The sequence below is a fragment of the Bos mutus genome, chromosome 22 (assembly GCF_027580195.1).
Source record: "Bos mutus isolate GX-2022 chromosome 22, NWIPB_WYAK_1.1, whole genome shotgun sequence".
Classification (NCBI taxonomy): Eukaryota; Metazoa; Chordata; class Mammalia; order Artiodactyla; family Bovidae; genus Bos; species Bos mutus.
Window position 1 is genome coordinate 66,132,671 of NC_091638.1, and position 25,126 is coordinate 66,157,796.

At 47.0% G+C, this 25,126-nt stretch overlaps 1 protein-coding gene across 6 annotated transcripts in view; it reads left to right on the forward strand.

Moving 5' to 3' along the window:
- Positions 1–914: 914 nt before the first annotated feature.
- CHKA (choline kinase alpha) overlaps positions 915–25,126 on the forward strand; it is a 59,882-nt gene continuing 35,670 nt past the window's right edge. The window contains exon 1 of one of the 6 annotated variants that reach the window (XM_070360431.1): positions 915–1,569. In XM_070360431.1, coding sequence (XP_070216532.1) covers positions 1,223–1,569 — 347 coding nt within the window. In that variant the 5' untranslated portion in view covers positions 915–1,222. Of the gene's footprint in view, positions 1,570–14,425; positions 14,557–25,126 lie in introns of those variants that run through there. The other 5 variants (XM_070360433.1, XM_070360432.1, XM_070360434.1 and 2 more) reach the window with 5 other exon arrangements.

Here is a 25,126-nt window from a genome sequence, read left to right on the forward strand (position 1 = left end):
ACTCTACTTTTGGAAAGGACTGGGGCGCCGGGGTGAGAGAGGAGAGAGGGACACGGGGCAGTAACATGGGGTAAATGGAGGGGGGGGCTGCCCCCCCACCTCCGCGGGCAAAGGTGCGTTAGTCACAGTCACGGGGCTGCCTCCTGTGCGGGGGCGGGCGGGGCGGCCTCCACAAAGACAGGAGCCCCCGCGACACTCACCTTTGGCCAGTGTTCGGGGAGGTCGCGGGGACGCCGCCCCGCCCGCCCCGCGCCCGTAGGCCCAGGCATCCTCAGCACCACGGACAGGGAAACTGAGGCTGCAGAGGGTTGGGCCGGCGGCGCGGCCTTGAACCTGTCTTCCCCCTTTGGGGCCTCGGCTTCTGACCCGGGGACAATAATTTCTCACGCTCCAGCTTGGACGGGGCGTGGCCACGCCTCGCGGAGAGCGCAGCCGGCGCCGGGAAACGTTCTAAAAACACACGTACGGAGCTGCAGAAGGAGGTGCCTCGCTCCAAGGTCGTGGGGAAAGAGAAGTCGGCCCCCGGGCACCCGTTTCCTGCCTGCCCGCCCCCTGCCAGGCTCCAGCCTCTGCTGTCCTGCAGGTTTCGAGGGAGATCCAAGCAAAGTTTCAGCCCCCAAAGAAGAGGTCTGGCTCTCCCGAAGTTCAAGGGCCGCCCGGCCCCCGACCGCTCTCGGGGAGCTCCCAGCAGGCTTACTAGCTTTCTCCATCCTCGTGACCCCAGGAGCCCGCTCGACGCTCCGCCCCCTTGAGGCACCGCCCCTTCGAGGCACCGCCTCCCTCCCCCAGCACCCGAGACTGGCAAGGAGGCGGGGCGGGGCCGGTGTGCTCCCGCAGCCAATGGAAAGGCGGCGTGGAGAGGGCGGAGGCGGTTGTGATGCGCCGGGGCCGGCGGGTGGCGGCCAATCAGCGGCGAGCTCGAGGGCGGGCTGTGACGCGGCCGGCGCTCCTCGTGCGGCGGCGGTATAGGAGCGAGCGCCACGGCGAGCGGGACCAGCCGAGTGCTGCCGCGGCCGCCGCCGCCGCCCGCCGCCCGCTACCTCCGCGCCGCCGCCCCGCACCCGTCCGCCGCGCCCCGAGTCGCCCGCGCCCCGGGCCTGCCCGTCAGCGAGGGGGCAAGCGGCCTCGGTGCCCGGCCTCCGTGAGGGGGGCGTCCGGACGGACCCTGAGCCTCGCCTTCACGCGCTGCGGCCGACCGCGCCTCCTCGGCCGCCTGCCCGGCATGAAGACCAAGTTCTGCAACGGGGGCGAGGCGGAGCCCTCGCCGCTCGGGCTGCTGCTGAGCTGCGGCAGCGGCAGCGCGGCCCCGGCGCCCGGCGTGGGGCAGCAGCGCGACGGCGCCAGTGACCGCGAGCCCAAGCAGCTGGGCGGGCGGCAGCCGCCGCTCGCACTGCCCCCGCCGCCGCCGCCGCCGCTGCCCCTACCCCCGCCGCCCCCGCCGCCGCCGCCGCCGGCGGACGACCAGCCCGAGCTCCGGACGCGGCGCAGGGCCTATCTGTGGTGCAAGGAGTTCCTGCCCGGCGCCTGGCGGGGCCTTCGCGAGGACCAGTTCCACATCAGTGTCATCAGGTCGGTGGCAGAGGGGGCGGGCGGTCAGGTGACGCCGGCCGGGGGCGGGGCCCGATGAAGGGGGCGAGAGCCTGACCGGGGGGCCTGCGGCCGGCTAGGCGCCAGATCCAGAAAAACGGACCCCGCGGCCCCTCAAGGGCACCCCCCCACCCCCCGCCTGAAGGCAGGCTGTTGAAAACATACCGGTGTCGTGGGAAAACAGGTCTCTTCTAAGGAGAACAATATTGTTCAGTCACAAAGTACACTTTGTACAGAAGATTAAAATGCGTCTGAAAGAACTGAAAGTGTTGATCGCTCAGTCATGTCCGACCCTTTGTGACTCCATGGGCCATAGCCCACCAGGCTCCTCAGTCCATGGGGATTCTCCAGGCAAGGATACTGGAGTGGGTTGCCATGCCCTCCTCCAGGGGATCTTCCCAACCCAGGGATTGAACCTGGGTCTCCTGCATTGTCAGGCGGATTCTTTACCCACTGAGCCACCCGGGAAGCCGGAAATATGTCTAGCAAGTCCCTTTGGGTTTAGGGACTTGAATGAAGGAGGGATATTGTGGCCCGCTTAAAAAAAAATCACCTGGTGACTTTTGCTTTTAGTTTCTCTAGTCCAAGATTAGATCTCTTTCCTGTTGAAAGAGACATTTGTATGCGGTGAAGTGGTGGCTTCTGTTCATTCCTCACTAACTTTGCAGACATGTAGGTGGGTGACAAGCCAAAATTAGGATGTGTGGCTCTAAAAATAACTATTAAAGGTAAAAAGATTTTGCCCCCTTTGTTAAGCTTAGAAAACTTAATCATAAGTTTAAATTACAAGAAATGTGTGTGTGTGTCTGTGTGTGTACGTATGTATTCAGGCTTAACCAGAAAACATAAATTTGGTTTTTGTCAATACTGTGCCTTTGAGATGACCACTTACCATTTAGTAGGCTTCCTACTGTTGAGACATTTAAAAATGTGTGGTCTTTTACTGCTTATTTTCTTTTAACTGTTTGACCAGGTTGAGTGCAGTGTCTAGAAACTGGCTGGCTGGCACCAATAATCCTGAAATCCAGTTTTCGTCATTTGATTCCTTTTCTGTGCCCAGTGTTTTACCAGAGCCGCAAATGCAGCAGAATTAACTGACCTTCACTTTATTTTTGTGCCAGTGGCCTTTCTTACAGATACGCTTAGGAGCAGTGAGAGTCGAAGAGAAAGGAAAGCCCAAGAATTGCCTAATTAAATGTTCTGTTTTTTTGTTTTTTCTCCCCAAATGAACTTTCTTCCAAGCTATCACATTTAGTTAGGCCTGAAAATTCTCTATGAGAGGCTTGTCCCTTGTGACACTCAGATCATCCAGCTGTAAAATGGAAGGTGTAAGGGGCAGCGGCTTGCCTGAGGTCAGTGGCTCTGAGCTGACCTTAGAGCGAGCTGCCCAGCCTCTTGAACCCACTGCCTACTCCAGTGCTCTCTCCTGTTGCCTCTGAAAACATGTGGACACCCTGGATCCAGCTGTAGGTGTTTTTGTGGCCCCTTTCTGGGGAGTGTCACTCATTAGCAAAACCTTTTGTGTTTTGCGCAAATTTGACAATCTTAAAAGCTTAGAGGATGTCGATGAAAAAACTAATCAGTCTTCAATCTAAGAAAGAAATGGGAAGTTTTATTCGATCCAGGCTGAGCCTCATAACCCAGTGACAGCCTCTGAAAACTCTGAGAACTGTTGGGGGTGTGGGGAGCTGTGTGTACGTGGCCGAGAGCGACCTTGCTGACAAGTACATGTCTCAGCAGAAGGTTGCTGCTAATCAGGAGGAACAGACATCTGTGTTAATGATCTCAGTGTGGGAAGGTGCAGGAATCCAGCTTTGTGAAATATTTCTCCTGGAAACAATCTGAGGGCCAATTTGGTCATTTTTCCTAGAGCAAGAAGTACCTCATCCTAATCTTTGCCCTGAATTCCTTTGGGGATGAATGTGAGTCAGTGATCACAGTGGCTAATGATTTGATGCTTATAGAACTGGACGGTGGGCAAGATTCTCTACAGTCCTTTCCCTTTCAGTCTTAATTTGACCAAGGTTTAGGAGGCATTTGGTGAGCAATTCAATGGTGCTAGCCATGCTCACTCCCAGGTCAGGGGAGGATTTCCTTGATAGGCCCCTTGATGTGCTGTTAGGGGACTAGGTCCTGTGAACAGCAACCAAAAGCCTCTGGACCACGTATCTTAGTAGTCTGTTATGCTCCAAGAAACAGTTCCCTGTTGTTGCTTCTTCCCACATGTAGAGCTATACTACTATAGTCATTGGTTTTACAGAGCTATATACTTAGTCAATCATTTCAAGTTATCTAGTGGCCATTAATTTTATTGGAGGCTTAGTCACACATTTGGTAACGTAGGAAACAGTAATCTTATAAAATAGGCAGAATGCAAGTAATGTAGCTAGTGACATTAACAAGGTCACGAGTGACTAAACTAAGAACTCGCATTAGGTGTAGCCCCATCTCTTCTGGGCCAATTGCTGTCCTGAAGGGAAATGATGTATTGGCATTGTAAACGTGACATATGTGTGTATGAGATGCTTGAAGGGAAATGATATATCGGCACTAAAAAGTTCACTGAAGGTGTGTGCACATGCAAGGTGAGTGACTCCTGAGAGGACTGAGAGAGAGGAAGGATTGAGAGAGGAGTTTTGTGGCTGGCTCCAGAAGAAGGAAAATTGATCTTAATGGTTGCGTGGGTATTTCTGCCACTGGGGAGGGCTGGTTAACAACGTACCACTCCAAGGGGGAGGGAGGAGGCCGAAATGGGCAGAGAAGAGTTTTATGTTTAAATTTTTCTTGTCTTGCCTTAAAATACAAATTTTTATTTCATCAAGAATGTTTTGTTTCTCCTCTCCAGGAATCGATAGTCTTGAAAGACACAGCTTTCCCGTTGGCTTGGTGGGCCTTTTAGAATAATGCTGTGTGGTGTGTGTCAGTCCTGTTTTCTGGAAGAGTGTAGTTACGGAATGAGTTGGATGAGGAGAAAGAGGTGTTTTAGAGTATAGAAAGTGGGTGATGCCTAGTTTAAAAAAAAAAAGATAGACAAAAGAGACAGTTCAGAGTGGGGAGAGGGATACACCTGGCTGAAATTCAGTGGCCCTCCACAGCCAGTTCCCTTACGGGTTCTGGCGACCACGTCTTCCTGGCCCACATCTCCAGCCCCGGCTTTCTGCTGGGTGCTGGTCCGCCTTCGGTTTATGCGAGCTCGCTCAGCTTAGTCCAGCCAGTCCGTCCCACGTTTAACCCTTTTGCTCCTCCCCACCCTGGAATATGCTTCTCCTGCTTTTTTTTTTTTTTTTTTTTTTGAACTATTAATATTAACAGCAGCCGGCTGGTGCCCCAGGGTTATTTCTCAGATTTCTCATTCTCTCTGGAAGCCTTTGTCAACACGCAATAGCAGCTAAACCCTGGTGACCTGCTTCTGCGCCCACACCTCCCGTCTGCTCCTGCTCTGCTGTCCTGGCTTAGACCCTGTAACAGGAGTCGCTTGTGCTGTGGGTTGCCTCAGCCCCGGTTCGATACACCATTGCCAGGGATTTCTCAAATATCCCGACTCCTTTGTTTGAAAGTTTACGGTGGCTTCTGTAGCTGGAGAATAAAATCCAAACTTGTTTGCATGTGTTACACTTGGGCCCCAGCCTTACTTTTTCAGAGTGGTTCTTTTTTTGTTATTGTTTTATAAATCTCTCCTTTCCCCTAACCAGCAACAACTAACTGAGCTAGTTACACTTGACCTTGTGTTTCTTGAATGAGCTTTGTGTTTTCCGTCTCCAGGCCTTTCTTCGCTCCTACACTCTACTTGGCAGCCCGGTGTCTGCTTTTAAAATACCTCCTTCAAGGCCTAAGTTAGAGAGCCAGAAGAATTAATTTCTTCCTCGCTTAGGTTTCTTCTATAGCACTTTCTGCATAGACACCTTTGTGTCACAGCACTTACCGTATTGTGTGTTTATTCGTTCAACTGCGTTAGATTGAATTTTTAGAGGGAGGTCATGTTCATCTTTACATCTTCAGCAATAGAAAAGCGCTTGACTTTAGCCCCTGGATTTTAGCTTAAATTGGCTTCTTTTCTGTCCTTCTAATGTGATTACAGGGGTCTTTGTCATCAGACTGCTGGTTGCCCAAGTCCCTCCAGCTAAGAGTGGTATAGGGAAGGATAAAAATTATCGGAACATGAAAATTGTCTGTAATGAGTTGACGACTTGGGAGTTTTCTCCATGCCCGGACATCATAGCTGAACATCAGCTTGTACCTCTGCCCATGAAATCAGTGTTATTGTCACACTCAGTGCTGGTTGGTAAAGCGGTCACAGTTGTGAAATATAATTGTTAATCTTGCAAAAGATGCACAATGTCTTTTAAGTTTGAGGAAAGAAATGTTTGAGGACTGAAAGTTTCACACATGTCCCTCCACAGCCCACTAGTTAAGAAACGATGGGGTAGATGATATCACGAGCGCCTCAAAATTGAATCGTTTGAGTATCAAGACAGAGAGGCCCTTGAAAAAGACTGGCAAAATCCTCAGCTGTATTTGCAAAATTCTACAGCAGGAGTTAAAGAAAGAGTGAGTTGTGCTTTGTGGTGCCATCATAAATGTTTTTGGAAAAATTAAGCCAAAATTCCCTACTTGGTTTCCTTTTTATGTCATAGTTCCATTTATAACCTACGTTATGTTACATGTAAAAACATAAATGGTTCTGTTTCATTTTTCAAGATAAAGTTTCATTTGCACTTTGTTTTTACTACACACTGAAAATTTGGTCTCTTAATTGGCTTTACTTCTTTCCAAAAAACAAAAAAAGAATCAACTTTAGAGCCGTTTTAGATTGACAGCCGAATCGGGCAGAAAGTACAGAGTTGGCTTTTTACCTCCCCGTCCCCCGCAGCCCCCGTGGCTGTCGGTCACTCTCCTCCCCCAGCGCGCCCGTGCACCTGCACTGGCATGGCGTTACCACGCTCCACAGTTGACACTAGGGTCCACTCTTGGCGGTGTACATTCTGTAGGTTTGGCCAGACGCGTGATGGTGTATTGTATCCACCACTGTAGGATTCTACAGAAGAGCCTGCTGCTGCTGCTAAGTCGCTTCAGTCGTGTCCGACTCTGTGTGACCCCATGGACGGCAGCCCATCAGGCTCCCCCGTCCCTGGGATTCTCCAGGCAAGACCACTGGAGTGGGTTGCCATTTCCTTCTCAAGTGCATGAAAGTGAAAACAGTGAAGTCGCTCAGTCGTGTCCGACTCTTGGCGACCCCACGGACTGCAGCCCACCAGGCTCCTCTATCCATGGGATTTTCCAGGCAAGAGTACTGGAGTGGGGTGCTGTTGCCTTCGCCAACAGAAGAGCCTCATGACCCCCAAAGTCCTGTGTCCTCTGTCTGTTTATCCCACCCTCCCCTCAACCCCTCATCTTTTCAGTGTCTCCATAGGTTTGCCTTTTCTAGAACATCGTATGGTTGGAACCATGCAGTATGGCCTTCTCAGATTGCCTTCTTTCACTTGATAAACATTTACATTTACTCCATATCTTTTCATGGCTTGATAGTCTTAGCGCTGAATCATTGCCCATGGTCTGGGTGTACCACAGTTTTATCCATTGGCCTACTGAAGGATATTTTTGATTGCTTCCAAGTTTTGACAGTTATGAATACAGCTCTTAGGAACATCCTTGTACAGGTTTTTGTGTGGACATAACTTTTCAGTTTATTTGGGTAAATAGCAAGCACAGTTGCTGGATTATATGGTAAGAGTATGTTTATGTAAGAAACTGCCAAAGTGGCTGTACCGCTTCTCATTCCCATCAGCAGTGAGTGAGGGGCATGTGGGGCAGTGAATTGCTCCACAGCCTCATCAGCATTTGATGTCAGTGTTCTGGATTTGAGCCATTGAGAAGGTGTGTGATGGGATCTGGTTTTAATTTGTGGTTCTCTGATGACAAGTGATGTGAAGCATCTTTTCATATGCTTACTTACCATTTGTGTATCTCCTTTGGTTAGCCCAGTTTCAGTCAGGTTGTTTGTTTTCTTGTTGAATTTTGAGAGTTCTTTGAATATTTTAGATAATAGTCCTTTATCAGAGGACTTCCCTGGTGGCACTAGTGGTAAAGAATCCGCCTGCCAGTGCAGGAGACACAAGGGATGTGGGTTCAATCCCTGAGTTGGGAAGATCCCCTGGAGGAGGGAATGGCAACCCACTCCAGTATTCTTGCCTGGGAAATCCATGGACAGAGGAGCCTGGCGGGCCACAGTCCATGGGGTCGTAAAGAGTCGGACACGACTGAATGACTGAGTACACCTTTATCAGATTTGTCATTTGCAGATATTTTCTTGCAGTTTGTGGCTGTGTCTTCACATTCTCTGGATAGTGCCTTTTGCAGAGCAGAATTGTTTAATCTGAATGAAGTCCAGCTTATGAGTTATTTCTTTTATGGATCCTGCCTTTGGAGTTGTATCTAAAACCTCATCACCATACCCAAGGTCTTCTAGATTTTCTTCAGTGTGATTTTCTAGTTTTATAGTTTTGCATTTTCCGTTTAGGTCAGTCAGTTTTTTTGAGGTTCTTTTTTTTTTTTTTTTTCACTGCACACCTTGCAGGATCTCAGATCCCCAACCAGAGATTGAACCCAGGCCCATGACAGTGAAAGTGTCAAATCCTAACCACTAGACCACCAGGGAACTCTATTTTGAGTTCATTTTTGTGACGATATAAGGTCTGTATCTACAGTTCATTTTTCTTTTGGCTGGGCTGCAAGGTTTGGGGGATCTTACTTCCCCAGCCAGGCATCGAACCCATGCCCCCTGCAATAAAAGCACAGAGTCCTAACCACTGGATCGCCAGGGAATTCCCTAGGTTTCGTTTTTTTTGTTTGTGGATGTCCAGTTGTTCCAGCGCCGCTTTTGAAAGGACTGTCCTTTCTCTACAGTTTTGTCTTTGCGCTCTGTCGAGATCAGTTGACCACGTGGGTCTGTTCCGAGGCTCTGCATGCTGTTCCATCGGTCTGTATGTCTTTTTTGCCAGTATCACAGTGTCTTGATTACTGTAGCTTTGTAGTAAGTCTTGAAATCTGATAGGATTAGTCCTCAGACTTTGTTCTTTTTCAATATCGAGTTGACTATTGTAGGTCTTTTCCTTCTCCATATAGCTTTAGAATCAGTTTACTAACATCCACAATATAACTTAATGGGATTTTTATTGGGATCACTTGAATATATAGACCCAGTAGGGAAGAACGGACATCTTGACAGTATTGAGTCTTACTCTTCACATGGGTCATGTCTCCATGTATTTAGTTCTTCTTTGATGTCTTTCTTTAGAATTTTTTAGTTTTCCTCATATAGATCTTGTACATATTTTATTAGGTCTGTACCTCAGTATTTAATTTTGGGGAGTGCTAATGTAAAGAAATAGAGGAAAACAACAGAATGGGAAAGAGTAGAGGTCTCTTTAAGAAAATTAGAGATACCAAGGGAACATTTCATGCAAAGATGGACTCGATAAAGGACAGAAATGGTATGGACCTAACAGAAGCAGAAGATATTAAGAAGAGGTGGCAGGAATACACAGAAGAACTGTACAAAAAAGATCTTCACGACCAAGAAAATCACGATGGTGTGATCACTGACCTAGAGCCAGACATCCTGGAATGTGAAGTCAAGTGGGCCTTAGAAAGCATCACTACGAACAAAGCTAGTGGAGGTGATGGAATTCCAGTTGAGCTATTTCAAATCCTGAAAGATGATGCTGTGAAAATGCTGCACTCAATATGCCAGCCAATTTGGAAAACTCAGCAGTGGCCACAGGACTGGAAAAGGTCAGTTTTCATTCCAATCCCAAAGAAAGCCAATGCCAAAGAATGCTCAAACTACTGCACAGTTGCACTCATCTCACACGCTAGTAAAATAATGCTCAAAATTCTCCAAGCCAGGCTTCAGCAATACGTGAACCGTGAACTTCCAGATGTTCAAGCTGGTTTTAGAAAAGGCGAGGAACCAGAGATCAAATTGCCAACATCCTCTGGATCATGGAAAAAGCAAGAGAGTTCCAGAAAAACATCTATTTCTGCTTTATTGACTATGCCAAAGCCTTTGACTGTGTGGAGCACAATAAACTGTGGAAAATTCTGAAAGAAATGGGAATACCAGACCACCTGACCTGCCTCTTGAGAAACCTATATGCAGGTCAGGAAGCAACAGTTAGAACTGGACACAGAACAACAGACTGGTTCCAAATAGGAAAAGGAGTACGTCAAGGCTGTATATTGTCACCCTGCTTATTTAACTTATATGCAGAGTACATCATGAGAAACGCTGGGCTGGAAGAAGCACAAGCTGGAATCAAGATTGCCAGGAGAAATATCAATAACCTCAGATATGCAGATGACACCACCCTTATGGCAGAAAGTGAAGAGGAACTAAAAAGCCTCTTGATGAAAGTGAAAGTGGAGAGTGAAAAAGTTGGCTTAAAGCTCAACATTCAGAAAACCAAGATCATGGCATCTGGTCCTATCACTTCATGGGAAATAGATGGGGAAACAGTGCAAACAGTGTCAGACTTTATTTTTAGGGGCTCCAAAATCACTGCAGATGGTGAATGCAGCCATGAAATTAAAAGATGCTTACTCCTTGGAAGAAAAGTTATGACCAACTTAGATAGCATATTGAAAAGCAGAGACATTACTTTGCCAACAAAGGTCTGTCTAGTCAAGGCTATGGTTTTTCCAGTGGTCATGTATGGATATGAGAGTTGAACTGTGAAGAAAGCTGAGCGCCGAAGAGTTGATGCTTTTGAACTGTGGTGTTGGAGAAGACTCTTGAGAGTCCCCTGGTCTGCAGGGAGATCCAACCAGTCCATCCTGAAGGAGATCAGCCCTGGGATTTCTTTGGAAGGAATGATGCTAAAGCTGAAACTCCAGTACTTTGGCCACTTAATGCGAAGAGTTGACTCATTGGAAAAGACTGATGCTAGGAGGGATTGGGGGCAGGAGGACAAGGGGATGAGAGAGGATGAGATGGCTGGATGGCATCACTGACTCGATGGACGTAAGTCTGAGTGAACTCCGGGAGTTGGTGATGGACAGGGAGGCCTGGCGTGTTGCGATTCATGGGGTCGCAAAGAGTCGGACACGACTGAGTGACTGAACTGAGCTGAATGTAAATAATATGTTTTAAATTTCAGTTTCTACTTGTTCATTACTCATATATAGGAAGGAGACTGACTTTTGTGTATTAACCTTGTCTCATATAACCTTGTTGTAATCGCTTAGTTGTTTTTTTTTTTTTTTTTCTGCCTAGTCTCTGGCTTGCTCAGCTCTGACCCTGATGCCCATGCTCTCCTTTCCAGTTTTCTTCTCCAGTGGAGCCCTGGCCATCAAGCCTAGACTGGCCACCGCCCCCCGATCTCAGCATCCTCTGCCCACTGGCAGGGAGTCTTGTACTGCCCTAGGACAGCATTGTCTTCAGCTTTCCATCAGCCTATTGTGCATCTGTAGCCGGACTGCCATCTCCCTGTACATCAACACTCAGTTGTCTCACTGGGCCTAGCCCTTATGGCACCCTACTCCAGTACTCTTGTCTGGAGAATCCCATGGACGGAGGAGCCTGGTGGGCTGCGGTCCATGGGGTCGCTGAGGGTCGGACACAACTGAGCGACTTCACTTTCACTTTTCACTTTCATGCAGTGGAGAAGGAAATGGCAACCCACTCCAGTGTTCTTGCCTGGAGAATCCCAGGACGAGGGAGCCTGGTGGGCTGCCATCTATGGGGTCGCACAGAGTCAGACATGACTGAAGCAACTTAGCAGCAGCAGCAGCTGTGTCACAGCAGTCCAGGGGCTGGTGATGAAACAATAATATGTAAGGCCTGGGAGGTCTGGGTGGGCTGGAAGGGATGTGGGTTCTTTGTGGAGAAAGTGAGAGTGAATTCAAGTGAATCCATCCTTGAATTCACTCTGAAAGGTGGAAGGACCTTGCAGGTGGGAAGAGAGGGCAGAAGCGGGTTGTGTCCCAAGGATGCTCGGGTTGGCGGCTTGAAATGGGTATCTTCAAAATACTTTCTGAGGGACACCGAGTCATGTCTGGACACCTTTTGATTGTCATGGTTTCGTGGTGGTGGTGTTGGTGACCCTGGCACCTGATGGTGATCCTGGTAGAGGGCAGGGACACTGCTGAACGCCCTGCAATGCACAGCGCAGCCCTCTCCTCTCGTGCCCCCAATAGCGATGGGGCTGAGGATTGTGCAGCCTCGAGTAGAGGACTGAAGACAGAGCTTTCTCCACCTGGCACACCCTTAATAAATGAACTTTTGGCACTTCCGCTGCAGGGGACACGGGTTCTATCCCTGGCCAGTGAACCAAGATCCCGCATGCCATGCAGTGTGGCAAAAAAAAAAAAAAAATTTTTTTGCTTTGCAGTTGGTGGTGATGGTAACCAACCGACGTCATTCGGCCCTAGACATCGTTACACTGTTCTCCCGAGCAGCGTGATGTCATCCCACACTAGAAACCGTTACACTGTTCTCCCCAGCAATGTGACATCATCCCGCACTAGACACCGTCACGCTGTTCTCCCGAGCAACGTGACGTCATCCCGCCCTAGACAGCGTCACGCTGTTCTCCCGAGCAACGTGACGTCATCCCGCGCTAGATAGCGTCACGCTGTTCTCCCGAGCAACGTGACGTCATCCCGCGCTAGACAGCGTCACGCTGTTCTCCCGAGCAACGTGACGTCATCCCATGCTAGACACCATCACACTGTTCTCCCGAACAACGTGACTTCATCCCACACTAGACACCGTTACACTGTTCTCCCGAGCAACGTGCTGAAGGCCCCGCAGCCATCTGCAGAGCCAGCGGCCCACCTGGGACCAAGACTCTGCCTTAATTGTGCCCGCAGACTCGGTGCCGAGAAGGCTGGGCGCTCAGATGCCTGCACCCGATGACGGCACAGCTGTGCTGTCACTGAGCTGAAGTGGTTTTTTCCCCCTGAGCTGTGGTTGGTTCACGTTGAATTTTAGATGGTTAGAAGAAATTTTTCAAAAATGCACTCTTTTCCCCCTTGTTTGTGTTCTAAATTCAGGTATTTAGGAATTTAGATATTTAGATGTTCAGAAACTTAGATATTATCTAAATATGTTTCCATATTATCCTGTCTTCCATCTAACCTGCTTACAGCCCTATGGACTTAAGGATGCTTTTTTCTGCTTAGGTATTGGTTATGATGTTAACTTTTTTCTAGTCATCTTGACTTTTATTTATTTTATTCTTTATAATTTTATTTCATTTTTTTCTTTTGGCCACACCGTGCAGCATGTGGGATCTTAGTTCCCCAACCAGGGATCGAACTTGTGCCCTCTGCAGTGGAAGCATGGAGTCTTAACTATTGGACCATGAGTGAGGGCCTCTTGACTTTTAGATGGTGCTCTTGCAGCTCCTGGGTGCAGGCTCTGAGCCTTAGGGAGGCCAAGTCCTGTGCGTGTTGGGTTTTGCACCAGGTTACTTGTGGACAGTTTGCAGAGGTTTCAGTCACTTTTTGGTTTTCAACAGAGTGCAGTCGGTTTGATGCAGGCCAGAAACTAACCACTGCAGTTTAGCAGATGAAAGCCTTTGTATTAAAGGCTTCCCTGGAGCAGGCAGTATCTTGGGTTTCTCATTATTTAAGCTGACTCTTTTTACAAGTGTTTAAAAATATATAGATGTTTTTGATGGATGAATGGATGAGCAGAGTGTGGCATATGCATACAATCAGATATTATCCAGCTTTGATAAAAAGGAGATGCTGAAATGTTACAGCATGGTGAACCTGGAGGACGTTATGCTAAGTGAAATAAACCAGTCCCCAAAAGACAAATATTGCCTGACACCACTGCTGTGAGTTCCCGAGAGGAGTCAAGTTCATGGGGACACAGTATCCTGGTGGGTGCCAGGGACTGGGGGGTGGGGACTGGGGAGTTCGTGTTTAAAGGGGGTCAGCTTTATGAGATGAAGCGCTCTGGAGGTGGAAGGTGGTGATTCACAGCAGTTGAATGTACCTAATGGACAGTCACAAGTGCTTCCGATGGCAAACTGTGTTATGGGTATTCTACCTCAAACTTACAAATTGGAAAGGAATACCTTCTGGATGTTTGACATTAGGAATGGCGTATTGCTGACCTTGGGCACTGCAGCAAAGTGTAGTATCCCCACAGCGTGGGTTTTCCCCAGGTAGAATGCTGTAGAATCAAACAAGTAACCTCATTAAGACTTGGTTAAGTCTACAGATTAAGGATACAAGCCATTTGTAAAGCTACTTGAACACGTGTTGCTAGAATAAAAGCTGTTCCACAGTGAACCTCAGTCTAATGAGGTGATTTTACTCCAAAACTTTCAGAGATTGTTTCTCTGGGACAGAGTCTACATGCTGGATGCAAGCTCTCCCCCGCGTTCTCTTTATCACTGTAGTTAACAGTACCAGCCACTTCCTGTCGCCAGTGAGTACTCGCCCCTCCGGGCACGACATTCTCAGGTGCCCAGCGCCTGCCCGGCGTAGACCAGCTTCCTGCCGCCGCGTCAGCGTGACTCACACAGCACAGCGCGTATGAGTCACATCTGCTGGGCTGTTCAGCCTTAACGGGCTTAGCGTGGACTCAAACTTGACCTCCTTTCTACATGTGGGGGATATTTTCAATCTATGAGAACTTCCCAGAGCAACCAAAGTTGACTGACAGTCTTAACAGCCAATACCTGATGGTATGAAAAACACCCCAAAAAAATTTCAGTGTGTGTGTTTTTTTTTTTTTAGTTTTTATTGGACTATAGTTGTTTTACAATGTTCTGTTAGTTTCTGCTGTACAGCAAAGTGAATCGGCTATAGTGAAAGTGAAGTTGCTCAGTCGTGTGCGACTCTTTGCGACCCCATGGACTGTAGTCTACCAGGTTCCACCATCCATGGGAGTTTCCAGGCAAGAATACTGGAGTGGGTTGCCATTTCCTTCTCCATTCAGTGTTTTTCCACAAGGTGGGTGAAGAGTCGGGAAGGATTTGTGAAGCAGCTGTGCAAGCAAGATGCCATCTTGCCCTGCAGCTTCCTGGCTGGAGAGGGAGTGAGGAGGGCAGGGCTGGGTCAGGCGTCCACCTCGAGAACTGAGCCTTAGAGGGCCCGGGGGGCTGGGGGGCTGGTATTTCCCGTTGCTGGGGCTGCAGCCGCCTTCCTTTGCTTCCCGGTGTTCCAGTAGGTGTTCAGTCAGGCTTCCTGGCTCTCCGTGTTGAAGTGGGGAGCGCTTCTGCCACCTCTGGCCGCCCGGTAAAGTGCCGCGGTGCCGTAGGTGGTGCGCTGATAAAGCCAGCAGTGTTTTTTCCTCATTTGCCATATGGCGGGAAGTGCTCATCTTCTTCTCCCTCCTTGAAAATCTCCACTGCTGTTAAATCTGGAAATTAATTGTATGTCATCCCAAATGTGACAGTAACCTGTTTGAAATGTAGTGACCTAAGGAGGCGACAGGACGAGGCGGTTGGGTGACGTCACCGACTCAGTGGACATGAGTGTGAGCAAACGCCGGGAGTTAGTGAAGGACAGGGAAGCCTGACTGCTGCAGTCCGTGGGGCCGCAAAGAGTCGGACATGACTGAGCGCCTGAACAACAGCAACAACAACAATTAGCAAATTAGGGGGGCGTGATTACTTTTGTGTCTTACCAGGGTTGGGGGCTTTGCCCTGCGTGTAGGTAACATGTAAATCCCCCCGAGCCCTGTCCTTGTGTAACATAGTCGACTGCCGTTGGAAAGGGTTATGCTGTAGGTTCTGGGACAGCGGGGCTGAAGCAGAAAAAGATGAGTCAGAGAAAAATCAAGTTGGCTGAATCTAGAACTAGTGACCAAGAAGCAGATTTATCATTATTATAGAGTGCCATCAGTGAAAAATACTTTGGTTTTTTTAAGGACTCTGCCATGAAATTCAGGGCTGAAAACAAGGCCTGGGTCTAAAAATCCTGAAACGTACCCAGGGTCTTATCTGTTATGTGAGTAGAGGAAGGAAATCAGCAGGAAAGGGTCAGTTAACTGGAGCCAAAGTTACTAAACATTTCCCTTAATTTTCTAAAGAAAATGTGTGAAAATAAGGAAAAGCAAGACTAAGAATTCAGAACATTTCCTGGCCTGCCTTGGGAGCTGTTCGCGTCTGAGCTCCTCTGTGTGTGCTACCTCCTAGGGTCTTCAGTGATGTTTCATGTTCACGATAAGGGCCGCAGACCAGTGAGGGGCTCGAAACGCGAACAGGCACCTCGTATTTGCCACCCTAGATTTAAGGCAGGAATGGAGGGAAGGCATGAAGAGTTTTTAGATTTTACACAAGAATATTTCACTTGTTAACCTCTGATTATCTTGTGGTTAGCATGGTACTTCATATGACTTGGTGATTAACCAGGAAATTCAGTTGAGTGGGATAGCTCCCTTCTTTTTGTTTGTGCAGTGATTAGAGAAGACAGTTGGAAAAAGAAAATAAAGATTATTTTTGTTCATTATATTAAAAAAAAACTTTGTGAGTAGGTAATTGGTGTACTGGTTAAAATTCAGAAATTTTTACGGAAGGGTGTCTTTCCCCCCTCTGGCCCCAGCACCTCTCCCTAGAAGCAAGCATTGTCCTTCCTTCGTTATCTGTTCTTCTGAGAGACGTCAGGCAATATAGCATGTGTGGGTATACCTGTTTCTCCAGCAAACCTGAGAGCTGCAGTGTGCCCGGGGCTGGGAATGCCTGGCTCCCCCTCCTACTTTAATGTTGATACTCACAGTAGGTCACTTTTTTTGCACTAAAAGCAGCACTGTATCTTAGAGATTGTTTTGTGTTGGTATTTATTGAGTTGTCTTATTCTCTTGAATAGCCATATAGTATTATATTTTAATTGAAATATCATTTTGATGTTTTTCAGGACAGTTAAAGACTAGAGCTTCTGCTTTCTTAAGTTAATCATGGTAATAAAAGATTCCATTTGTTAAGTGCCTACTTGTTCCAGGTACTATGGCAGTTGTGCTTATCTCAGTTAACCTGGGCACCAGGCCTCCAGGAGAAGTATTATTCTTTTTTTCTTTCTTGGCCAAGCTGCGTGGCAGGCGGGATCCTCCTTCTTGGACCAGGGATCAAACCTGTGCCCCCTGCAGTGGAAACACAGAGCCCAAACCACTGGACTGCCAGAAAAGTCCCTCGAGGAGGTATTCTTTACCCCAGGGGCCCAGAGAGGTTAAGGAACTTGCCAGAAATTAAAGTGTTAACAGGTGGTGATTCCTTGCCAGTTGTAACACAGTATGATGGTTATTTCAGCTGTTCCCTCAGGCATGCACTTCAATTTTGGTGGAGATTACATACACCTGTCTCTATTTTTTGCCCACTTTTTTTGTGACAGGCAGTTCTCTACAACAGTACCTACTGCTTGTGAAATATGTACAAAAGTATGCTGAGAATGTGATGTCTGGCAAGAACTTCAAATGAACTTGAGTGTGCTGAAGAGTCCTGTCTTTTAGGTGAGAAATCCAGTCAAGGGGCAGGTCTACCCTCAGGCCCAGTCAGTGCTCCCATGGGTTAGAAACCTCTGGCCAGGCCTGCTGTCACAGTCCAGGGACACGTCACGTTCGGAGGGACGCGTCACGTGGAGGAGGCGAGGGTGTCTGACCTTGCCAGGGGACCCTGTTTTACCAATGAGAACTGCAGACAGACCGGGTTTGTGAGTCGCTTTTGTCTGTTTGTGGATTGTGGATAAGGATGCTAAGGGTTCTGTTGGGTGCACATACGATGGTGGATAATTAATATCAGAAGCGATGGTGGTGGCGTTTGATTGTTTTCCCCCGCACATAGGCTGTTGGAAATGTCATTTCTTCCGAGCCTTCCTCTCTCAGTTTTCCCGCACTGCATTTGTCCTGGCAGCGCAGGGGTGGAATTCAGGACGCTGCATCAAAGAGTACTGTAGAAGTACTGCCCCCAGGGCAGAGGTGGTCACAGCTGCTAAAGCATACTTTTAAAACTTTGAGAAGTCCAGAGATACGAACACATGGAAGTGTGCCAGTCAGCAGGAGGAAGGCAAAGGGCAGAGGAGGCAGGTGTTGGCAAACCTTCCCTCCCTGGGCTTGATTCTGAAATGTTTTCTCCTGACAGGTTTTACCATGGCCTGGATATCTGGCTTGTGAAAGGTGACTGGGGACTGGGTTGTGGCAGAGAAGGCTCTGTGTGAGGGGCTCCCTGCCAGGCCTCAAACTGGGCAGGGGTGGGGAGGGAAAGCCCTTGAAAAGATACGTGGGGAGGAAAGCAAGAAGGTATGGCAGGACTGCAGGAAAGGACCTCTGGTGGTACTGGTGGGGGACAGGTGCCACCTCCAGACAGATTTGTAGGTAGGTGTGGGAAGCTGGAAACCGAGCGTAACCTCAGAGGTTTCCCGAAACTTGGTAGCTTTTCTCATTCCAAAGCCCTTCGTAGCACTTATGGGCTTGATTTCTCCTAAGCTCTGGCAGTTTCATTCAAAGTGTTCAGTACTTGGGAGCAGATTTTAATCAAATAGTGATTGCCCTGGATCCTACACAGGGAGCTTAATATTAAAGAGGGTGGTCATTCATAGATTCAGATAAATCAGTGAATGGTTTATCTTAACAAACTGCTGAAGGCAAGTTATCACAGATTTAGAAAAGGAAAATATAACAGCTTTATTGAGATATGTAATTCACATAGTAAGAAATTCATCCTCTTAAATGGTACAGTTCAGTGCTTTTTAGTATTTTTACAGTTAGCCAGCATTCACTGCGATTTTTCCAGGACATTTTCATCATCTCAAAATGAGACCCTATACTGTGTTAGCAATCTCCTCCCATCCTCCCCTCTCCCTAGCTTGACAACCACTGACTGATTTTTATCGATTTGCCTCTTCTGACATTTCATATAGATGGAATCGTACAGTATGTATGGCCTCCTGTGACCAGTTTCTTTCACTTAGTATGATGTTTTCTAGGTTTATCCTTGTAGCGTGTATTGGTACTCCATTCCTTTTTATGGCTGAGTAATATTCCGTTACATGATATACCACAGTTGGTTTATTCATTCAGTAACTGATGGGCATTAGGGTTCTTTCTCTTTTGGGGGCTGTTACAAAATTCTGTGTACAGTGTTGGTGAGAACATATGTTTTCATTTCTCCTAGGTATATGTGTAGGAGTGGGATTGCTGGATCATTGAGTAACTCAGAGTTTAACTTTTTGAAGATGTTCCCAGCTGGCACTAGTGGTAAAGAACTCCCCTGCCAATGCAGTAGACGGAAGACATACAAGTTCAATCCCTGGGTCGGGAAAATCCCCTGGAGGTGGGCTCAGCAGCCCACTCCAGTATTCTTGCTTGGGAAATCCCTTGGACAGAGGAGCCTGGCAGGCTACAGTCCATAGGGTCACAAAGAGTCAGACGCAACTGAAGTGACCTAGCACTCACAACAGCACGCACTGATTTTTTGAGGCCTGTGTCAGAGGATCCCTGTGGACCCCTGCACACACCCCTGTTGAGATCGAGAGGTCATTGCTTTGACCATTGTGGTCCTTCACCAGAATCTTTTTCTCACCTTACTGCCGGCGATCTTGGTTTTATGCGTATGCTAAGTTTCCGGCTGACTTTTGAGAAGAGTTGGTTATAGCATATGCTGGCGGTTGTGTTTTAGATGCCATGCAGTTTTATGCAAAATAAGTTCTCTTTATTAAAAATTACATTTGTAAAGTAGTAAAGAATAAAGTAGCTTTATAAAATCTGAACATTTTGCCAAATTGGCCTCGGGTTCCTTTCCTTTGTCCAGAGGTAACGGCCATTTTACATTGATGTTAAAATTTGCTTGTTTCATTCTGAAATGAGTCTGATCTTTAGAGCAGACTTTTGAAATCTTTCATAACCTGTGTATTTGGTGTAAGTGCTGAAGTGTTAGAGCATTTTGTGTGACAGGTGTACTTGTAATAGGGTGGTTTGTCATAGGGAGGTTAACAATGTATGTTTTGAAACATCTTGGTTCCAATTTGACCGAATGGAACCGGTTGATCTAGTCTTCTGTTTTAGAAGACCTTTCATATCAGGAAAGCATAATGATATTTCCTGCTATGAGAAACCTTGAGAGTAAGTATCATCAGATGCCAGATCTTAGTTTCGTGGAGTGGCTTTTGTTTTGCACTGATTTTGTGGAATTGGTTTGGTTCTTTTAAAGTCAATTCTAATCAATGTGATGCCTATTGAGACACTGTTTCTTTGACCCATTTTTGGATCAACTACATTTTTAGATTATCTGCTGTTTTACATTTTCCAGTTTTCTTTTCACAATGATTTCACAATTAATTGTATGACTTTGGTTGAGGGGAGTAATGAATTGATGTTTATCAGTTTAGGGGGAAGTTATTTAGCATAGATCACTAAGATGTTTCAAGAAATCCCTTTAAATTGGCTAACTTTCAGTATGTTTCATAATTTTTTTGGATTAATGATTTTACCCATATTGATGTACTTTCAAATATTCCCTTTGCAGTATTTTTTTAACTTTAAAGTATTTCATGCCATGTGTTAACTTTATATATATCTTGAAGCATTAAAAAATTTCATTATCTTCACTAGTAATTTACTGTTTAAAAAAGTTATATTCTGCTATATCAGGTTTTAATTGATTAAAAAAACAGGTCCATTTAGATATGAGACAGGAGTTCTGACACCACTGATGGGTGAAGAGTGGCCTGGTGGTGGCTGTTTTGTGGGACACTTTGACAGCAGCCATCAGGAACGTTTAAAATGGTAGTGCCCTTTGGCCCAGAAAACCCAGCCTTAAAGGATCTCCTCAGATTGTACATAAAGGTTGACATGTAGGTATGCATTTTATAGGGTTGTGTATAGAAGTGAAAAATAATGGGAAAACCTTTATCTTTAGCAGTAGGCAGTTGGTTAAACCATGCTGTGTCTTTAAGGTGAAATTCTGTGCATGATTAAAAGTGACGTTTTTAATACTGAATTGATGGGAAATGCTCGTAATAGAAGTGGAAAAGCAACTTAACAGAGCAGGACATTCACCATGACGCCACCTTTAATCAAAAGGGAGAAACGGGGAAAGGAGCCTGGGAAAACGACAAGAAAAATATACACCACAGTATTCAAAGTGGTTATATTTGAATAGTAGAATTTGGGCAGGAAGTTATCTTTTTTATTTTGAGGAGGTCTTTCAGCTCCTTGTACACACAAATTTTTGGAACGTAGATTTTAAAGTCTGAAAGTAAAAAAAAAATTTAATACATGTTAAAATAGCCTACTTTAGTTGCTTCAACAACTAATAAACTGATAAACTTATCTGAGTTTTTTTTTTTTCCTTAATTTTTTTAAATTTTATTTTATTTTTAAACTTTACATAATTGTATTAGTTTTGCCAAATATCAAAATGAATCCGCCATAGGTGTACATGTGTTCCCCATCCTGAACCCTCCTCCCTCCTCCCTCCCCATACCATCCCTCTGGGTCGTCCCAGTGCACTAGCCCCAAGCATCCAGTATCGTGCATCGAACCTGGACTGGCAACTCGTTTCTTACATGATATTTTACATGTTTCAATGCCATTCTCCCAAATCCTCCCACCCTCTCCCTCTCCCACAGAGTCCATAAGACTGTTCTATACATCAGTGTCTCTTTTGCTGTCTCGTACACCGGGTTATTGTTACCATCTTTCTAAATTCCATATATATGCGTTAGTATACTGTATTGGTGTTTTTCCTTCTGGCTTACTTCACTCTGTATAATAGGCTCCAGTTTCATCCACCTCATTAGAACTGATTCAAATGTATTCTTTTTAATGGCTGAGTAATACTCCATAGTGTGTATGTACCACAGCTTTCTTATCCATTCATCTGCTGATGGACATCTAGGTCTTATCTGAGTTTTAAAAGTTATGCCTGGGTCACCGGGGTTCTTTGTCACTTGTGTGTAGGTGACGTTGAATGTGCCAGAAGCATCGGAGCCCTACCAAGTGACTGCTTTGTGGCTCTGTGATCACAAACTCATTTTCTTTGGCATGTCATCCGGTTAGTGTAAGTTAATTCTTTTTTTAAAATTGTCGATTGGCTCTTATCCTTTTTTCTTTGTTGATGTTTCTTCTATTTGTTTATTTTTGGCCCTGCTGGGCTGCTCTCTAGTTGAGGTGCGCAGGCTTTCTCACCGCAGGGGCTTCCCTTGCCTTGGGGCGCGGGCTCCAGGTGCGTGAGCTTCAGGAGTTGCAGCGCGCAGGCTCAGTGGCTGCAGCGCTAGAGCACAGACAGGCTCAGCGGTTGTGGTGTGTGCGTTTATTTGCTCTTCGGCCTGTGGGATCTTTTCAGATCAGGGACCAAACCCATGTCTCCTACATTGGCAGGCAGACTCTTACCACTGAGCCACCAGGGAAGCCTGTAAGTTAATTCTTAAAAATATCTAGAGAAATTGTATATTTCAATTGAAATTGAATATCAATTTCAAGAGAAATTGAGATGATTTTCCTATGTGATCAACAGTCTGTAAAAGCAGGTCTGTTCTCGCTTGTGGTCCCGTTGGTGCTGTTTGAGGGACCGTGGGGTGGAGATTAGAGGCCACACTCAGCTGGATCCCCAGGCGCTGGTTAGAATTGCCACCACAGGGACCTCTCTTTTCAGCATCCTACCTGCCATGGCTTGCTTACTTACATGTGTTGAATATGAAATAAAGGTGTTATTTTCATTTTATTTGATATTTTGCTTATGTGAGTATCTCTACTATCTCCTAAGTTGAATTATGGCAGATACGTTTATTATAAAGCGCTTCTGCCACTTGATAAAAAGTGTGGCGTTTCAGACTTCTCTGGAGTCCTCCAGCTTTCCTGGGGTTTTATGCCAGAGGATATTCCTGACAAGTCACAGGGTAAATTGACTGTTGTATTTCTGCTGCCGTTTCTGTGGCCTGTCAGGGTTTCATTTGATTGTCACCCCAAAAAGAAAAATCATCAATGGTTTACTTCCTCCCACTAGAGCATATTGAGCAAGAGGCTACAGAAAATACAAGAGATGCAGGATTTCCAGGTTGTGGGCCTGTTTCTGGCCAAGCCAGCCCGCCTGTCTTTTTCAGGAGTCCAGGGATAAACTCTGAATCGAGTTACACAGCTTAGAACAGTAGCTCATCTGTTTGCTCTCGCTGTGGACTGAGCTTGGAGAGTATGTGACAGGAAGGAAAACTAGGGCTTTTAGCTGATGTCATGCCGGCCCTGTTGCTTGGCAGCCACATGCCCATGGTGGCCAGGACTGGACGTGGCGGGCCCTTGTGATGGAAGGTGGAGGCTGCTGGGCCAGCCTGTCTCTGGGTCTGCCTTCTCTCCTGTCTTTCTGGGCTTCCTGAACTGAGGTGCACAGCTAGCTTGCCTCCTGGAAAGTTCAGTTCAGTTCAGTTGCTCAGTCACGTCTGACTGTTTTTGACCCCATGGACTGCAGCACGCCAGGCCTCCCTGTCCATCACCAACGCCTGGAGTCTGCTCAGACTCATGTCCATTGAGTTGGTGATGCCATCCAACCATCTCATCCTCTGTCGTCCTCTTCTCTTCTGCCCTCAATCTTTCCCAGCATCAGGTCTTTTCCAGTCAGTCAGTTCATCACATCAGGTGGCCAGAGTATTGGAGCTTCAGCTTCAGCATCAGTCCTTCCAATGAATATTTAGGACTGATATTCTGAATATCAGACTCCTGGGAAAATAGTCCCTTATTTTTATAGAGGCTCCCAGATGCTGCGTGATTGCTTTTCTTTAAATAAGCTGTTGAAAATATTCTTAAAAATGACTTATTTACATCTGTGAAATGTTTATGTGGAAGCACAATCCAGTTTACTTGGTTCAGAAAAAATCATTACATAGGAACAAAGTTTGTTTTTCCCCCTAAAAACACCTTTATTGAGATACAGTTCACATATCATATAATCCACCCACTTAAATGATAGATTCGGTGGTTTTTAGTGTATGGTTTTGAATATATCCACAGCTGTACGCAGCCATCACCACAATCAATTTTAGAACATTTCCTCACCTCAGAAGGAAAGCCAGGCCCCTTCAGACCCCTTCTCCCCTCGCCCTAGGCGCCCACACTGTAGGTTTCCTGTTCAGGACATTCGTATGAATGGAATCATAGGATGTGGTCTTTTGTGCTAGCTTCTTTCATGGAGCATGTTTTTAAGGTTCATATGAGTTGTAGCATGCATCAGGACTCCATTCCTTTTTAAAAAATTATGGTAAAATATACATGGCGTTGTTGTTCAGTCATTCAGTCATGTGTGACTCTTTACAACCCCATGGACTGTGGCACACCTGGCTTCCCTGTCTTTCACCATCTCCGGGGCTTTGCTCAGACTTATGTCCATTGAGTCAGTGATGCCATCCAACCATCTCGTCGTCTGTCGCTAACATTTACAGTTTTAGCCATTTTTACATCTACAGTTCAGTGGCATTAAGTCAGTCAGTTGTTGTTCAACCATCACCACCATTCATCACATGAATGTTTTCATCTTCCTAAACTGAACCCTTGTGCCCATTAAACACGGACTCCTCATCCCAGCCTGTGACCCCTGTTTGAGATTCATTTGTTGTTGTTCAGTTGCTAAGTCTTGTCCGACTCTTTTGCTAACCCTGTGGACTGTAGGCTTCTCTGCCATGGAGAGGAGCCAGGCTCCTCTGTCCGTGGAATTCTCCAGGCAAGAATGCTGGAGTGGGTTGCCATTTCTTCTTCAGGGGATCTTCCCCACCCAGGGATTGAACCCGTGACTCCTGCTGCTCCCTGCAGCTCTGTTCAGCTATGTTTTGTGTTTCCTGGAAGGTGGTATGTCCTGTTGATGTCTAGCCCTGCTGACTCCTTGATTTTAGCCCTGTGAGACCTATGTCCAGGCATCTGACCTCCAGAACTGTAAGACAATGAATGTGTGTTGTTCAAAGCCACTAAGTTTGTGGTCGTATGTGACCACAGAAACAGTCATTTGTCTTTTGCAAGACTTCTGCAGACTCATTCTGACATCATGCTCCTGTGACCCACGGGGGTGCCCAGACCTGCTGTGTGTCCGATGTGGCATGTGGCACCCTCCAGCTCTGTCTCCCATCTCTCTCAGCATCAGAGGTAAACCCAGGGCCTCTGGAGCCCGACACCTGCCTTCGCTCCTGGCTCGGCCACCTCCTTGCTTTGCGCCTCCATTTCCTCCTGTGTGCGATGGAGGCAGCCCAGGTCCGCCCTGAGATTGTCGGGAGGTTGAGATGGTCCTGCCGGGTCAGATACTCAGAGCGTCGCAGTCCCCGGGCTCCGTGACCCTGCCTCCTGCAGTGACTATGTGAGGTGCTGCTCTTGACCAAGCAGTGGATTTTTGCGAGTAGGAGAGCTTTAGCGCTGTGCCCAAGGTCTCACAGTGAGTGCAGAACTGGGATTTGAATCCCTGGCTCCCTGGCTCTGAAGCCTGTGGTTTTTCTCTTCAGTGAGGCCCTCCCTCAGGAGAAAGGGCCTGTCCCTGGGGGAGCTTTTAACCTCATTAGAGAGCCGGGCCTAACCCGCCAGCCTGGTGAGGACAGTGTAGGATGGTCAGTTACGATGCGT